Genomic DNA, 18,422 nt, shown 5'->3' on the forward strand with positions numbered 1-18,422 from the left:
CAGCGAAGAGTCTGGATGCAGGAAGGCCAGTTACTAGCTTGTCTGTGTCTGCCTCTGTAACACCGTTCTCTCTCTCTCTCCCAGTCATCTTCCTGTCTCACTCTCCCTGTGCTTTGCTTTTCTTTCTCCAAAACTGCTTCAAAGACATCTCCTCCTTGAAGTTTCCCTTGCCTCTCTCAATTAGGAGAAGACAACAAAAGGCCTTTGGTGCCAGACAGACGTGGTTTGAATACCACCTCTGACCCTATGAGCTGTTTGATGCACCCCTGGCCCCCAGCAAGTCATCCCAGTTAACCCCTGGGGACTCTAGTTCCCACCTCAGCCAGATGCCAAAAAACAGGCTCCAGCGTGCAGGCTTGTCGTGAGCACGTCAGACAATATGCACAAAGTACTTGGAACGTAGATTTCCAGCACAGAATCAGTTCTCTTCTTCCTCCGGTTATTTCGATGGCACTTTATTTATCCCACGCACTTAGCACCTCCTGCACGTATTGTTATGTTGTGTGTGTCTCTTTCAATAAACAGCAGGAGCCTCCAGGGCAAAGACACAGCCTTCCACAGTTTGGCAGCTCTCAGCCCAGAGCGTGATGTGCACGCCCCTCCCTCTTCCATGCCGGGTGTTGTGTCTGAGGCCCAAAGAAACAAGTGTACAAATGGGCAAGGCGTCAAGAGGAAGGACCACCTTCCCACAGCTTGGTGGGCATGGGATCCCCAGACGATTTTCAGTATGGAAGAAGCCAGAAGGAGACTGGATGGTCACCTGCAGGGGGACTGCTTAGGCAAACCCAAATGTCCGCTTGGGTCCAGAAGTACTCTTATCAACAACAACCTCTAATTAGCATTTTATTAGACTTGGGTTTCTATGGGATGAAAAATGTCTTCAATAAGAGTCCTAATACATGCGGTTGGCTTGGCAAAGCCCCTGACTTAGGATGTATCATGAAAGAAGTCACCAGCACCTGGAGTAGCCCCTGAGCTAATTTCCCTGCATCCGATGTTGCGCTTACCAGGCTGTTCTTATTCGGCCACAGGAGTGATCTTCAAATGTGAATGGGACCTTGGAAGGTCTCAGCTTAAAATCCTTCCATGACATTCCTTCATCCATTGAATAAAATCTAACATTTTCTCCAACCCACAGGCCCCAGCAGACCTGGCCTCTGCCTGCCTCTCCTGGGCCAGGGACAGCCTCGATGGCCTTTCTGCTGCTCTGATGCTCCAAGCTGCTTCCCTTTTGGAGCCTTTGCCCATGCTGCCCTTTATCCACTGAAAGCATCCTCCCATCTCTTGCCCTGGCCAGCTCGTCACGTGGCTGCCTCCCTTTGAGCCTTTCCTCTTCCTTAAATGTCACTTCCTTGGAGAGGTCTTCCTGGCCAGTCTGTCTAACCCAATGACTCTAACTCGGTGCTCTGCTGCTTCCTCCATTTCGTGTGCCATCAGCCGTTCTGATGGGGCTGTGTGTGTGTGCGGGAGGACTGCCCATTTCCAGAGACAACTAGAAGAGGGCACCCTGTCTGTCCTCTTCGCCTTTATCTTCCAGCACCCAGCATCCAGGAGGTGTTTACATAAACAAAGGCAGCAAGAGGTCTGGAACTTCAGTTTCTCTCCTCTCCGTTGCCAAGCAGCATGGCTTCTGCTTGCAAAGGACCTCAGGCCCCTCCTCCGCCTCAGGTCTCCTCCTCTCACCTCTGTTGACCTCATCAATGCCAAGCCTTTGACTTTGTCTGATTATCAGACCAGTTAAGCTGAATGCAATGAATTGGCACTTTTAATTCCAGGTCTTGCTTATCAGCCCCTTAACCTTATGTCTGGTTCACATGTAAACTATTGATCACTGACGGGGCCAGGCCTGGCTCTCGGCACAGCCTCTTCCTTCTGAAGGTGCAGGTGGTGTTGTCGGGGGAAAGAGAGCAAGTGCCAAGCTCTGACCTGGTCTGTAATTATAGAATGTGGTTCTGGCTTGCTCTCTGACCAGCCCTTGACCTTGAGTGAGTTATTTAATTTCTCAGAACCTCAGTATTCTCATTTTTAAAGAGGATGTGATGCTACCTACAAAGTAAAGATACCCATGAGGACTAGATGGGATCAGCTGAAACTGCCTTGGACACAGTGGTTGTTGTACAAATACCTTTTCTTTCATTTCTGCTTAGTCTCCATAGTCTCTCTTTTCACACGTCCCATCAATCTGGCCCCCCTGAGGCTTCATTTATTGATTTTTCAATTCACTCACTCATTCATTCCATTATTCACCCTCAGGGACCTCAGTCAGTCTCTAACCAGAGAAGGATTAAACCCAAACTCTGCCAGCTAATCCTGAGGTCCCTCTCAGTCCAGCTTTGTCCCCATGACATCCTCACCCCGCCGGAAGTCCAGTGTGGGAGTCCCCGTTCTTCCCAGGTACCTTAACCTCCCCTCTGGCTCTTGTTTGTGTTACTGCATCCAAAGAAGACACCCTCCCTTTCATGCCACCCAGACTCCTAGCCTCATCTCCTCCTCCATCCCCTGACACGCCTGGTCCATGAGAACCTCCCTTCCCTGAGAGTGCGTGCAGCAGTACCACACGGCTAGCGCTCGGTCTGCCCCGGTGGGTGGTGTCGATTTCCCAGTGCATCATGGACCACGGAGGAAGCAGAGAAGCCAGGGGCAGCTTAGCACAGCAGGGAGGACACTTGTCTGCTCTGCCTGCTCGGGGGCTCCTTCTCCCGATCAGTCAAGTGTGGGGCCCCAGTCTGCCGACCTGTTGCCCGTGAAACACCGTGAAGAGAAGCCCCTCTGTCTTCACTCCGTCAGAAGCCCTTGGAGGGGAGGCCTGCCCGGGGGCCTAGAACATGGCCGTTGCAGAAACCCCCACAGCTCTGGTACTGAGGAAGCCCCACTTGTACCTATGAAAGGGTTTATCTCAGAAATGCAAGAACTAGCTTGAATCCTGCTGGAACTTACACAAGAAACACACACATATCCAACAACAAATACGTAACTGGTAATTAAATTCCACCCACAATGGAGCTGAAAACTTAAAAAATGTATTTAAGAGGAAGAGTACAAAGGGGAAAACCATGAAGCCTGACCAGAATCCATAAACTAAGCCCTAAATAAGTGAGGGCATCTACAGTGTTCTCGGCTGGGAAAATAAGTAAAGATAGCAATTTGCCCAAATCCATCAACAAATGTGTGCAATTTCAGCGATAGTATCCATGGGATTGGGAGAAACTTCAAAGGGTAAATTTGGGAAATTTGCTAAGAAATTTGAGGAGGGGGGAATATGAAGGGGAGCTTGCCTTGTACGAATTATCAAAATTGAGACTGAAAACTGAGGTCAGCCAAGGAGCTGTGCTCCAGGTACCTCAAGTTGAATTCTGTTTCGGCCGAGGAGGGAGCCCAGGAATGGAGAAGAGTCTAGACTCAGACCCCATGGTCCAGGTTTCAAACCCACTGAGTGAGCTAGCCCGGATACCCCGTCACGGGTGTTCTTCATTCGGGTACTCGTGAGCAGCCTTGGAAGGGGCAGACCTAGCCCAGGTAGTGGGGCTACCATGGTGAACAGGACCCACACACAAAAGTCACGTTCTTGTTGGGCAGAGGGGTGTTGAACAAATCAGCAAACTAAGGTTAGTTCAGCTCAGTTCCGTTGCTCAGTCATGTCTGACTCTTTGCAACCCCATGAATCGCAGCATGCCAGGCCTCCCTGTCCATCACCAACTCCCTGAGTTTACCCAAACTCATGTCTATTGAGTCGGTGATGCCATCCAGCCATCTCATCCTCTGTTGTCCCCTTCTCCTCCTGCCCCAATCCCTCCCAGCATCAGGGTCTTTTCCAATGAGTCAACTCTTCGCATGAAGTGGCCAAAGTACTAGAGTTTCAGCTTTAGCATCATTCCTGCCAATGAACACCCAGAACTGATCTCCCTTAAGATGGACTGGTTGAATCTCCTTGCAGTCCAAGGGACTCTCAAGGGTCTTCAACACTACAGTTCAAAAGCATCAATTCTTCGGCACTTGGTCTTCTTCACAGTCCAACTCTCACATCCATACATGACCACTGGAAAAACCATAGCCTTGACTAGACAGACCTTCGTTTGTAACAAATACTAAGAAGGAAGTAAGTTGAGCATTTAGATAGAATATGGAAGAGGTTACTTTGAGTAGGTAGCCCATTTGGGAAAATCATGAACCTATAACCCTTGAAAAATTAAACTATACAACTTCTGAGAAAATATTAAAGTTTTGCTTTTTAATAATTGGGAGAAGAAGAGGGTTTGCCCAAGCCTATCATGACATTTAGTATCCTTAAGGGAAAGTAGTAACATACTTGATTACATAGAATGAGTAACTCCTATACCAAAAAGGGCACCACAAGCAAAATTTAAAGGAAAAGGGGACACCAGATGCTAGGAAAAAATGTTAGCAACAAATATATAAAAAGGAATATATGTATATAAGGATAATAAATATTTTAAAATTATGTGTGAACAGAATTTATAAAGACAAATAACTCAAGATGGATAAGAGGTGTGAATATATACAAATGACCAATAAATATATGCAAAGAGATGCAACCTTACTAAATTATCTAAATTTAAAACTCTAGTGCAATTCCATTTCAGTTTAGCAGATGGGCAAGTATTTTAATATAGAATATATTTACATTGTAAGATCTGATGTTTGTAAGGGGAAGTTTAGAGAGAAGAGTCATATGAACAGTGTTCAGTGGGAATGTAAGTTGACACAATTACTTAAGAGAATAATTTATCAGGTTTTTTATTAATAATTTTAAATATATACCCATTCACCCCCAAATTATTCGTACAATCCAACTGAAATCTTAACATAAATGAAAAACACTGCATAAAGATGAGTATGTTCCTTGCAGTATTATACGAAATAGTGAAATATAGCCATATATCTTTCTATAGGAAAAAAATGAGGCAGATGTAGCTCTCTATTATATAGTATTAAGTGAAGACAGTTACACGAAACTATGTAAAATATAGTCCCCATGGTGGGGGGATGTATCCACACTGAAAAAAATCTGGAAGAATGTGCTGCAAATCCAAAATCAAGTGGAAAGTTCTAGAGAACAGATTGGTTGATGTGAGACTTTTTAAAAATTCAGGACATCTGTATATTGTTAGCCTTTTTCTGCCTCAAGCATGTCATATTTTTATAATTTTAAAAGACATTTTTAAACAGATATAGTGATAAGTGGAGAGAATCTCTGGTGACTCAGCGGTAAAGAATCCATAAGCAAATGCAGGAGACCCAGGTTCAATCCCTGGGTCGGGAAGATCCTCTGGAAAAGGAAATAGCAACCCACTCCAGTGTTCTTGCCTGGGAAATCCCATGGACAGAGGAGCCTGGCAGGCTATTGTCCACGGATTGCAAGAGTCAGACACAACTTAGCAGCCAAACCACCAACAGTGATGAATGGATTGGATCCTGGAACAGAAGAAGGACATCAGTGGCAACAATGAAGTCCAGATCAAGCCTGGAGTTGCGATCACAGTAACGTTCCTGTGTTGGTTTCTTAGTTGTGACAACGTGCACAGGGAAATGTACACAGTGGCAGAGCTGGTGAGGGGTCTGTAAGAATTCTCTATATTATCTTTGCAACTTTTTTGTAAGTCTAAAATTATTTCAAATTAAAAAAAAAATGATTAGGAAAGAGAAACAGAGAGACAGGCTGGTATCCACGTTTTACTCTGGGATACAAAGACATAGGCTTACCCTTATCCCCACTGCATCTGCACCAGCTTCCCAAAGAGGCTAATGTTACCTATGACCTTTGCTCCCCACCACACACTTTTTTTTAAGACTTAGATTTTTAGAGAAGGTTTAGGCTTCCAGGTGGCTTGAGTGGTAAAGAATCTCCTTGCCAATGCAAGAGCCACAGGGGATGAGAGTTCAACCTCTGGGTCGGGAAGATCCCATGGAGAAGGAAGTGGCACCCACTCCAGTATTCTTGCTTAGAGAATCCCACGGACAGAAGAGCTTAGTAGGCTGCAGTCCACGGGGCCGCAAAGAGTCAGACACGACTGAGCAACTGAGCATGCAGAGGTTCACAGAAAAACTGAGAGGAAGATACAGAGATTCCCCACTGACCCTCTGCCACACACATGCACAGCTTCTCCCCTCATCAGTATCCCCCATCAGAGCGGCACTTTTGTTACAACTGATGAACCTACCCTGGCACATCATTATCACCCAGAGTCCATCGTTGACATTAGGGGTCGCTCTTCATACCCGTTATTCTAAAGGTTTGAACAAATGTGTAATGACATGTATCCACTATTATAGTATCGTAAGAGTTATTTCCACTGCTCTAAAAATCCTCTGTGCTCACCAGTTCTTCCCCTCTCTCTGACCTAGCCTCGGGCAGTCACTGATCTTTTTGCTATTTCCATAGTTTTGCCTTTTTCAGAGTATTCTATATTTGGAATCATACAATATGTAGCCTTTTCAGAATGGCTTCTTTCACTTAGTAATATGCATTTAAGTTTCCTCTATGTCTTTTCATGGATTAATAGCTCATCTTTTTAGGGCTGAAAAATATGCTATTGTCTGGATCGCGGTAGTTTATTTACTTATTCACCTACTGAAGGACATCCTGGTTGCTTCCAGATTTTGGCAGTTATGAATAAAGCTGCTTCAACAACAGTGTACACAGTTTTGTGTAGAAATCAATTTTCAACTCCTTTGGGTAAATACTGAGGGGCACAATGCAATCCAGAGATCATAAGGTAAGAATATGCTTAGTTTTGTAAAAAAAAAAAAAAAAAACTGCCAAACTGTCTTCCCAAGAGGCTGTACCATTTTGTCTTGCCACCAGCAATGATGAGAGCCCCCATTGCCCCCCAGCCTCATCAGGGTCTGTCAGTGTTCTGGAGTCTAGACATTCTGACAGGCGTGTAGTGGTGTCTCACTGTTTTCGTTTTCATTTGCATTTTTCCATGACCTGTGATGTAGAACATCTTTTCATATGCTTATTTGCCATTTTTATTCATATATCTTTTTTGGTGAGGTATCTGGTAAGGTTTAGCCCATTTTTAATCATATTATTTGTTTTCTTACTGTTAAGTTTTATACATTTGACTCTCCATATCTACATATTCAAGACCCACAGATTCAACCAACCTCAAATGGAAAATATGGTAAAAAAAAAAAAAAAAAAAAAAAAACACAAAATCCAGAAAGTTCCAAAATGCAAACTTGAATTTGCCCTGCACAGGCAACTATTTACATGGCATTTACATTGTTTTTACAGCTATTTACATAGCATTTACATTGTATTAAGTATTGCAAGTAATCTAAAAGTTTTTCAGAGCATACAGGAGGATGTTTTATGCAAATACTAGGCCATTCTGTATGAAGAACTTGAGCATCCTCGGATTTTGGCATCTTGTTATCTTTTGCAGAACAGCAATGTTTAATTCTAATGAAGTCTACCTTATCACCTGCTTTCTTCATGAATCTCGTCTTTAGTGTTGTATCTAATATTATATTCACTATAATCCAGGTCATCTGAGTTTTCTCCCATGTGATCTTCTCCGAGTTTTATTATTTTACATTTACATTTAGGTATGGAATCTATTTGAGTTCATTTTTGTGGAGGGTATAAAGTCTGTGTGTAGATTCATTTTTACACGTGGTTGTCCAATAGTTCCAGCACCATTGTTGAAAAGGCTCTCTCTGTTCCATTGTATTGCCTTTGCTCCTTTGTTAAGGATCAGTTGACTATATTAATATGGGTCTATTTCTGGACTTTTGATCTATTTGTCTGTTATGTCACTGACATCACACTGTCTTGATTAATGTAGCTCGCTAATAAGTCTTGACGTCTGGTAGTGTCAGTTCCCCAGACCTGTTCTTTGATACTGTGTTGGCTCTCCCAGGCCTTTTGCCCCCCCATATAAACTTTAGAGTCAGTTTGTCAATATCTACAAATAACCTGCTGGGATTTTGACTGTTTGTTTTTTCCCTGACTTTGCCTTCTCAGCATCCCTTTCCAGACTAGATCAGGAGTGAGGTCTGGAGACTGCTGTGTAGAGTTGAAGAGATGGAAACAGGAGGCTCCATAATAAGAAACAAGATGCACAGAATCTAGCCTCCCTCACTCTTGTCCCCATTTCTAGTGACCCCCAGTGGGCAGAGCAGTCTAGATGGAGACTGAGAGCATAGCTGCCGGACACCGCTTCCTGTTCCTTCCTGCAAGTCTTTCTTCGGTGTACGACTTGCCCTGACCAGAAACCACTGGAAAGAAGGGGCTGAGCCCTGGGTGACCACCTGCCTCTTCTCTCCATGCAGGCTCCACTTCCTGGTGTTTGACACGGAGGAGGTCCACGACGTTCTGCGCATCTGGGATGGGCCGGTGGAGAGTGGGGTCCTGCTGAAGGAGCTCAGTGGCCCGGCCCTGCCCAAGGACCTGCATAGCACCTTCAGCTCCGTCGTTCTACAGTTCAGCACCGACTTCTTCACCAGCAAGCAGGGTTTCGCCATTCAGTTCTCAGGTCTGTGCCCACCTTCCACCACCCGCCTCCATCAGTCCTGCCTCGACTCCCCGTCCCCCTCCCTCAAGTCCCCTCTTTCCACCATCTCCCCCCTCGGGTAAAGATGTTTGTTGAGCATCTGCTCCGTGCCTGGTTTATGGGCAATGCTGGTACTAACATCCGTGCCGAGCTTACTCTAAAGGGAAGACAGGCAGGCAAATAGACACTGACATGCCAATCGCCGAGTATGTGGAGAGAGAAGTGTGAGCTACAGTGGTCACCTTGGAACATCAAGGAAGTTGTTCCGGGAAAGACAATGCTCAAGCTCTGACCCAAATGATGAAAAGTTACGGAAGAATAGACAGTATTTCAAGGAGAGGGTGGTCAGTTGTGACGTGGGTGTAGAGTTGCCGTGGAGTTGGACTTGCAGGATTCCTGGGTCCTTATCAGATGAGTAAGAGAGAAAAGGGCATCTTGAGTGTGAAGAGCATGTGAAGAGGAGCAGAGGCAGGATCGTGGGCTCCAGATATCGAGGGTTGTCCTTGGCTGAAACCTGGAGTGTGTGGAGGGAGGCAGGGCAGGAACAAGCTGAGAGTGGTTGGGGCACAGTCACGGAAGAACTGATCTGACACACCACACACTCTGATTCTTAGTTTAGGGCAGGTCTCAGTAGGGACTGGGAGCCAAATACGAGTAATCTAAATTCAATTACTTATGTACTGTGGTAGCCAAGGACGGAGGAGCATCACAGAGAGCTACCAAAAATGGGCAGTGCTCAGACATCCGAGTCCCGATATGAGCTTGCGTCTGTGCTGGCCCTGCCTCTCCTGCGAAGCATCATCTCGTATCCTCTGAAGCGCCTCTTCCATCACTCACCTGCCTGCATGGGTGACTCCGCCTCTGTCTACGCTTATGTTTAGTATACAGCAGCTGTCTCATTACCATCTCCTTACTCCACGGTGGGTGTGAGGGGGTGGTTTCCATGGTGATGGCCAGAGCAAGGCCGTGTGGCACCTGGGCTGTGGCTTTGCCTCCACTTTCTCACCTGGTAGTAGATCAGCTAAGGGTGGTTGGGTATATCTCTAGCACCAGTAAGGCTGTAATGGCATTACAGAGCCTACTTCCAGCTCTTTTAGGCATCTGTCTTCTCCATGGAGACCAGCATTTAGCGGTGTGGGTGGGGGGCTGGCACACATGAGGGTCTCCAGGACCGTGTTTCTATGTACTCAGTAATTTGCCCACTTAACATTCACGCCGGCTGCCAGCCTCCTGAGAAATAGCTCCTTGTGGGATTCATTGGGAGTCTTCTTACTGGAAAGCCAGCACCCACTTATCCAGGGAGAGGAGGGCCCCTGGTGATCACCCAGTAACACCAAACTGACCTAAGATTAGAGTCCCTCTGTGGGGCCACAAGAGTCATTTTAGATAAGCATTTCCCGACATCTGTCCCCATGAGGTCCATGGGCAGTTCACTGGTATTGCAGAAAAAGGAAGTCTGCCTGATCAAATTATGTCAGGAAGGTGCTTAGGTTGAGGCAGACCTAAAGAGATTATCTGTAATTTGGAGCCTCTGAGAACATCTGTTCTGCTAATGCAGATGAACTCGGAAGGTGTCGGGCAGGCCACAGTTCTCAAACATATTTAATCGTGCACGACTTTTTCTAAGGCTATCTCAAAAGACTAGCATTTCATGAAACAAACTTTTGGAGATTGCTGGCATACGCCATAGAAAGCTCTCCCAGCAGTAAGGCAAGTGGAATGCTAAAGAGACAGCTCAGTCCATTCACTGGGGAAAAAGGAGAATTAGGAATAATTAAGCCAGATATGTATTTTCTCTGTGTTGAAGCTGATGGGTACGGTTTTACAAAAGGCCCATCACTGTACTGGCAGATTTCCCCCACGGATTTGCGATATCTGACCTCCAGCGTGTCTTCAGGCTTGCCACATGGGCTGGAGTCCCTGGGCGCTCCCGTGAGCCATGCCGTCACCCAGAAGCTCCAGCTACTTTCTCACGCACTGCTCAGCTCATAGACGCTCTCTTCCTCCTTCATGGTTCATCTCAGATGCCACTTCTTCCTAAGCTCCCCATTCAGAATAGATTGCTGTCACTACTGGACCCCTAGCACTTCTGTTTCTTCAGTACATTGCCAATTCTAGGCACTCGGCCCTGCTGGGGACCTGGCCACCTACTTGCCAGCCCACAGGAAGCTCTTAGGGGGTGGGGGCCACCTTGTGCCCCTCATTAGACTCCTGCAGCAGGAGCCCACTCACTACTCAATGGACCACTGTGTACATGAAGACATGAACAAATGGATGGTTTTCTCTTAACACAGGGTTCCCCTAGGCAAGTCACCCTGAGTATCACTTAGGTCCACAAAGAGAGGAGTGGGCAGAACTACCTGGTCTAGGCTCCAGCAAGGCCATGCCAACCTGGCCTGGCATGCTGGTATACCCGAGGTTTGGGAAAGGTCACCTTCCCTGTTGCTGTCATCACTTAGCAAATACCAGCACTGCTCTAGGGAAGAGGGAACGGCTAACCCCACGTTAACGTTATCGTGTGTGTTTGACAGGGGATTGTACAGAAATGCCAGGGATGATTAGTGCAGGCTTGGCTTTATTGAGTAAACACGACTGTGTAACATCTAACATCCTGTCTGCATCACATGGATCTAGCCTCTCCCTGGGGGCTTTGCTGAGCAGCTCACATTCAGGAGCATTAAAGGGAGAAAGTGAAAATGAAGAAAAGGTGAGAGGGAGCCCTGAAGGAGAGGCACGCATAATCACGGCCATCTATAGAGCCAGCACCACCCTAAACTCTCTGCGACATTCTCTCTTATAATTTTCACAAAACCCATAAAGCACGGGCATCATTATTAATCCATGTTGCAGATGGGGGCTGTGGGGACCAGAGAGGTTTCTCATGCAAGGTCATCTAGAGTTAATAAGTAGAAGAGCCTGGGTCAAAGTCCCTGTGTCTGATTCCGAAACCTAGGCCCTTAATCATCGCACTCCATTGCCTCCCCTGTATGATCAGAACAGTGAGCTATTTTTCTTCCAGAGAATCATTTACATGTAGATGCTGTAAAGCTGGAGTTGAAAGCTAAGTCTGTTTTTAATTGGGAAGGGAGAAGATTGGTTCTTGTTTGGCTTTATAAATAAATTCAGTAAGTGTCTGATGGTGACGGTTTGTTCATTTATTTATTCACCCAAGAAATATTTACTGAACACCACTGTGTGCCGGGTACCACTCTAGGCCCTGGAGATACAGCTGGAAGCAAAACAGCCAAGGTCTCTGTTCTCATCGTAATGCACAATGAGCTACAATAAAGAGGAAAACGTGAACTAGCAAGATGATTACAGGTTGTGCTATGAAGGGAACACATCATGGTAATGTGACAAATTTGATGGAAAGGGGTTAAAGGGTAAGCCCAGAAGAAGGTGATCAAAGGAGCCTGTCTGAGGAGAGGATGCTGGAGCTGAAAACTGAATGACAAGACAGAGCTGGCATAGAAAGATCTATGGCAGGAGCGTTCCAGGCAGAAGGGGCAGCAGGTGCAAAGGCCCTGGGGGCAGGGGTGTCGGGGAGAGAGAGCACTGAGCTGGCTGTGCCGGAGGGAGATTTTACAACTGTGGCTGAAACACAGCGATAGCAGATCGTTGAGGGTGTTAATGATTAAAGCTGGATCAAAGCAAAGGACAGGTTTTAATATGTGCTTTTGAAAGAGGAGACTTTACGGTACCATAAACCAGGAGTCGGCAAGCTTTTTCTGTATAAGTCCAGGTGGTACATGTTTCAGGCTTTGTGGACCACATGATCTCTGTCATAACAACTCAACTCTGGCATCAGAGCATGAAACCAGCCATAAACAACATGTTTACAAGTGAGCACCCCTGTGTTTCGTAAAACTTTGTTTGCAAGAACAGGCACGCAGCCAGATTTGGCTGTGGGCCTCAGTTTGTTGTGTACTGTCTTAGATACTCCAACTCCAGGGCCTGCCCGTGCAATCCTAGATCTCATAATTAATGATATCAGTGTGAACAGTTGCCCTGGACTTTTGCACTGAGTAACAGAAGAGAGTGGGTGGATATCCCAGGAGATCTGGAGGATGTAGAAAGCATAAACTCTCTCTAAGTCCTCCTGGTTTGCTTAACAAGTAATGTGGGAACTACCCTGGTGACCCAGTGGTTATTTCAGACTTTGCCTACCAATACAAGAGGTGTGGGTTCGATCCCTGATCCAGGAGCTAAAACCCCACATGCCTCATGGCCAAAAAGCATAAAACAGAAGCAGCACTGTGACAAATTCAATAAAGGCTTTAAAAAATGGTCCACATTTTAAAAATCTTCTTTAAAAAAAGAACTGCTGTGAATTTTACATTTTATTCCATAATAAATTTGTTTGTTTTCATGTAAAAGTTATTTCTGAGAAAAAATGACCCTCCAAGCCAATGATTGTATTGATCCTGTGTGCCCCAGAGTCTCCTATTCCCAGGGCCTGCCGAGCACAGTCTATGCACCGTGACACAGGCGGGGACCCTGGAGGAGCAGGGGTTGATGCAGCTGCCCCAGAACCCTTTCTCTGGGCTTCCTCTCATACCCTTTCCTTTGGTGTGTTTTCTCACCTGCATTTTGTCCATTTATTCCTTCAGTCATGCTTTTATTCATTTGTTCCTCCTTTCCATCATTTATTTGATGTTTGCTTTTAAAATAAACGGGCTTCTCTATATTATGCTGTCTGATATTAGGCTACAAACATCTCCCAAATTCCTAGGTCAATTGAATTTTTCAAACATCCCAGCTAGTAATATTTATTTTGAACTCACCATGCCACTTGCTGTAAACACCAGATTTCTCTCTGTTTCAGTCTGATGAGTGGTGGGTTGGTTGCCATGCAAGGGAGAATATGACCGTCGTCTGACCTTAGTAACTCCAGCATCTTCTCAACCACGACTCAGCATGCAGGCAGGCCAACTCCCAAACTCCCTTGCAGACCTTTCTGATTGCATATTAGAGTTTATTCTTAATTACCCTGTCACTCCCTCGTATGGATCATGTTAGCGACATTTTGCAAAATTGGAAAGCTCCCTGTGACAAGGCTTGTGTCGTTAAATCAAACTGAACTCAGCTCTACTGCCGTAGCAGGGCAGTCATGCTTAGCTTGCAGTATAGTGTCTCATGATAGACGGATGATAGTGATGGTGAAGGTACGGGTAGAACAGGTGACGAGCAGGAGCAGCGGTGGAGGTGGTAGGAACGGGCGTGAGAACAGAGGTGGTGGCATTGCTGCTGCAGCTGCTGATACTGGCGGGAGGCGATGGAAATTCTGGCAGAGACCTTGGCGATGGAAATGTGGCGTCAGTGAGCGTGGTGAGCTGGGAGCCTCGCTGTCTGGCAGACACCTAGGCAACTTTCTCCTCTGTTTTCTTCTCCCAGTGTCCACAGCAACATCCTGCAATGACCCTGGGGTCCCCCAGAATGGGAGCCGCAGTGGCGACAGTTGGGAAGCCGGCGACTCCACAGTGTTCCAGTGTGACCCCGGCTACGCGCTGCAGGGAAGCGCGGAGATCAGCTGCGTGAAGATCGAGAACAGATTCTTCTGGCAGCCCAGCCCGCCGACCTGCATCGGTGCGGAGCAACTGCAGTGTGACCCCCGCTCTCTGGTCCCACCACTTGTATCCTCCAGGTCTCCCAGCCCCTTAAGTGGCAGCTGCATTTGCAGTCTGTCCAGTAGAGTCAGAATAGCTGAAAGTTGCAGAAGCCTCCACATTTACTCTGCTTTGCCTGCAGATGTACAGATACACACACACACACACACACACACACAGAGTCATACACTCACACCCTGTGTCTGTGCGTGTGCTGTGTGTGCTAATTCACTTCAGTCGTGTCCAACTCTTTGTGACCTTATGGACTGCAGCCTGCCAGGCTCCTCTGCCCATGGGATTCTCCAGGCAAGAATGCTGGAATGGGTTGCCATGCCCTCCTCTAGGGGATCTTCACCACCCAGGGATCAAACCTTATGTCTCCTGCATTTGCAGGCGGGTTCTTTACCACTAGCACCATGTGGGAAGCCCCACTCACACTCTACACACTACAAATTCTTTCCACTTCAAAATGGTCCCCAAATTTTCTGTTTGTCCCTTTTCTGCTGGCCCAGTCCATATAGACTGGGAGGAGGACCATGGGTCACTTCGGGTAACAAGGGTCCCTAGGTTCTGAAATGACCCTTCTGTTACCTGAAGCACGGGGAGGGCACTCACAGGCCTGGATGTAAAGGGAAGACCTTTGCTCTTCTTCTTCACAAGGCAATGATTGGTTACCTGGCTTTTGGTTCTCCAGCTCTGTCCTTAACCCTTAGATTTCCCTACTCGACAGATGAAGAAGTAGAGGGTCTGCAATGTGTCCAAGGACACGTAGCTCGTGCAGGTTGGGGCCTGAGTAATCAGTCCTGCTCTCTGGCTCCTGAAGGCTGGGAGGAGGAAGGAACTTGAAAGGAGAGGAGGACAGGAAAGAAAGAGAAATAGAAACAGACATTCCAGGGCCATATGGCTCTTTTCCTCAGGCAAAACACAGAGTACCTCTGTACTGTGTCGCCAATGGATGGTAGACGAGACCAGGAGTCCTGGGCTCCTTCCTGCGTGCAGCTCTGTCCTGAACGTTTCCTCACCAACCTCACTTAGCTTCCCCTGCAGCTCTCTGTAGTGAGCACCATCCCCTCATCTTACAGTAGAGGAAACTGAAACTTGGGAACTTTGAATATCTTGTCTCAAATCAGAGCCAGGATACGGCAGTGCCAAGAGTCACCCCCACATCAGCCTGAACGCGACGCCTTTCACGCTCCTGACGCCCACCCCAGAGTGGTTTCCAGGGACTTCCTGAGATGCTCCCCAGCAGTGCCCACCCCAGTGATGCCCAGCCCCCTCTTTGCACGCAGGCTCAGTGGGAGGTGCTGTCCAGGCAGCTGAGGACTGGCCTTTGCCAGCCGTGCCCTGCGGCCTGGCATTGATGGTGAGCGCTGGGTGCTGGCCCTCTGTGGCAGCGAGGGCTCACATGGGTGTGTGTGGCAGGAGCTCAGTGCAAGTGCCGTCGACAGGAAGGCGAGGCCTGGTTTCAGAGCCCGTTCGCTTGTCAGCTGCAGCTGCGATCCGCCGAGAGAGCAGAGGATATTGAAGAAGACAGGTCGGCGGGGTGGTTCGGGGCTTTGCTGTTTACTAGTTCAGTGGCTGCAGGGAAATTGCTTCAACTCTCTGACCCTCAGTCTCCTCATCTGTAAAGTGAAGGTAAACGTACTTCCCTCGTGGCGTTGTGGGTGAGGCAGCACTAACCCTGACCTCATGAAATATTCACTTCTCTCCGTCTTTTCTTCCTCCTTCTTCCTTCCACTCTCCTTCCTTCCCTTCTTTGTTCCCTTCTTTCATGTTTTTCGGACTCCGTTCCCTTTCCCGAACCAGACTTCCATCCGGTGGAGGGAATTCTAGTGAGGTGAGGGGGATGAGGGGGTCAGACGACCTCCGAGGCGCCGTCCAAATTCAGCCTTGTCTCAGGCTGGGATTCCTTCAGTTTGTCTTATGGAAAAGCGGGTCCTGACACAAGGCTGCCCAGCTGGAGCAGGGGGAAGCCCCGAGCTGAGCCGGCGAGAGCAGTGGATGTGTACCCGGCAGGGCAGAGAGGTTAATTTGGCTTTCATTACCCATTCTCCTGCGCTCCGCGTAGGGAAATGTTCCTCACAACTAAATGAGCGTCTGCCTCTTCTGGAAATGACAAGCCCCTCCTCGTTTCCAGCTCCCTTGGCCGTGTGCCAGGACGGGTCTGGCTGGCCTTCATGCCCTTTCATTATAGGGAGGAAGCAAAGGAAGATGACAAGCGTTTGTGAGCATCCTCCCCACCATAGGCACTGGGCTGGATGTGGCTGCTGCTGCTGCTGCTAAGTGGCTTCAGTCGTGTCCGACTCTGTGCGACCCCATAGACGGCAGCCCACCAGGCTCCCCCGTCCCTGGGATTCTCCAGACAAGAACACTGGAATGGGTTGCCATTTCCTTCTCCAGTGCGTGAAAGTGAAAAGTGAAAGTGAAGTCACTCAGTCATGTCTGACTCTTAGCGACCCCATGGATTGCAGCCCACCAGGCTCCTCCGTCCATGGGATTCTCCAGGCAAGAATACTGGAGTGGGCTGCCATTACCTTCTCCGTGGATGTGGCTACATTTTCACAAATGAAATCACTGTGCAGTGAGTTTAGAGCTTGGGTTCTGGATTCCAGCTGCCTGATTCAAGTCAGCTTCACGAGGACAGGCTGTGTGGCCTTAGACAAATTACACCATCTCCCTATGCCTCAGTTTCTTGCCCTGTAGTACCCAGCTCCTGGGGTTGTTTGCAGGATTGAATAAGCTAATGCTATAAAGTGCTTAGAGCCATGCCTGGTTCATAGTAAACACTGTGTATGTCAGAGGCCTTTATAGACATTATTCTTTAAATTTTATTTTATAGATTAGAAAACAGGGGCTCAGGGAGGTGGGATAGCTTTGCCCAAAGTCACAACTAGGAGGAGGCCAGGTCAAAATTTGAACCCAGGACTGTATAACATCAAGATCAATGGTCTTTTCCACAGCTCTCACCCCTCGATACAGCTGGCCCGCTTTTCAGCCACCTGGAGTGACCAGTGCCTGTCTCCCCGACTCACACCTGGCCATGGTGGTTTGCAAGATCAAGCCTGGATCTGAGGGCAAAGCCTGTCTTCCATGTCTAACTCATAGTGGGGAGTGGACAGGACCAGACTGAGGCCGTGCCCAGGGTTGGAAGGGAGACCTGGCTCCTGGGTCCAGTGTGGCATCCCAAGCCCAGCCCTGAGTACCGACTCGACAGGATGGGGTGCCGCGGGCTTGTCGCCAAGGCCTCATTTAGTCTCCAGCAGCTCAGCTGTCCTCCTGGCCAGTACCTGGGCCTAGAAGGGGAAGGGGGACTTTGTGCCCCTCAACCAGCCCCACCCGAGCGGCATGACCTGACCATCCTGCAGGTGCAGCGTCCCAGGAGTCCAGCCACAGCCTTGAGGACAACTGGCCAAGAGCGACAAGGCCCACACCGGGGTCCTGGGTGGGAACCAGATGCCTGACTGCCTGATATTGGGAGGCCATCATGCAGGGAGCTGGGCCAGAGCAGGGCCTCAAACCCAAACAGACTGAGAGCATTTGGGGGGTTGGTGGAAAAATAGGGGAGCAGTTTTGAAATACTCAGATTCACCCCATCTGTGCAAACTTAAGGGAAGGAACCCCTGGGCTGTGAAGGAAGGCAGAGCCTGGTAGCCCTTGCCCGAGCGGAGGGAGCACTGGGAAGGTGCCCAGGAGCTGGGACCACTGCCCTGAGCAGGGTTGTCTGCTCCTCCTGGCAGTACCACTGTGTTTCCTAGGTCGGCCTGGGCAGGGCCACACTCAGTGGACAGGACAGTGTGGTCTTGCTTTGTTAAGTTCAAGGTTTCACCCTGATCAGACAGGCCTCCTGTCCGCCCCATCCACCGAACCATCTTGTCTGAAGAAGGGTCAGTGGAGAAGAAGTGAGTGAGATACAAGACAGACTCAACTCAAGGGACCATCTTCACTCCCAGAAGCTCTTCTCCTGGGTACCCTGCCCCCGCCAGCCTGCAGGGAGGGACTGCGCCCCCCATTCCCACTGCCGCCAGTGGCTCTGAGGTAGCACAGGAGCATGGGGGAAGTGATGGGCTTGGGGGCCAGACACATGTGGGTCTGAGTCTCAGAGTGACTCTGGGCAAGTTCCTTACCTCTCTGAGCCCCAGTTTCCTCTTTTCTGAGTCACGAAGGGTAATCCATAGCTTACCAAGTTGTTATGAGATAGAAATGAGAGATGGATCTAAAATGCTGTATGTCATGGGTGACCTTTAACAGGTGTCCACTGGAGTGTGTCTGGTACTCAAGTTGGGACTTGAGAAATACT

At 48.2% G+C, this 18,422-nt stretch overlaps 1 protein-coding gene across 2 annotated transcripts in view; it reads left to right on the plus strand.

The window, feature by feature from the left end:
• The window catches only part of CSMD2 (CUB and Sushi multiple domains 2), a 677,707-nt gene that overhangs the window by 514,803 nt on the left and 144,482 nt on the right, over positions 1-18,422 (plus strand). For both annotated transcript variants that reach the window (XM_040231766.1, XM_040231767.1), the window contains exons 26-27: positions 8,299-8,501; positions 13,914-14,105. In XM_040231766.1, the coding sequence (XP_040087700.1) occupies positions 8,299-8,501; positions 13,914-14,105 (395 nt within the window). The remainder of the gene's footprint in view (positions 1-8,298; positions 8,502-13,913; positions 14,106-18,422) is intronic.

Source organism: Oryx dammah, unplaced genomic scaffold, assembly GCF_014754425.2.
Source record: "Oryx dammah isolate SB20612 unplaced genomic scaffold, SCBI_Odam_1.1 HiC_scaffold_28, whole genome shotgun sequence".
NCBI lineage: Eukaryota > Metazoa > Chordata > Mammalia > Artiodactyla > Bovidae > Oryx > Oryx dammah.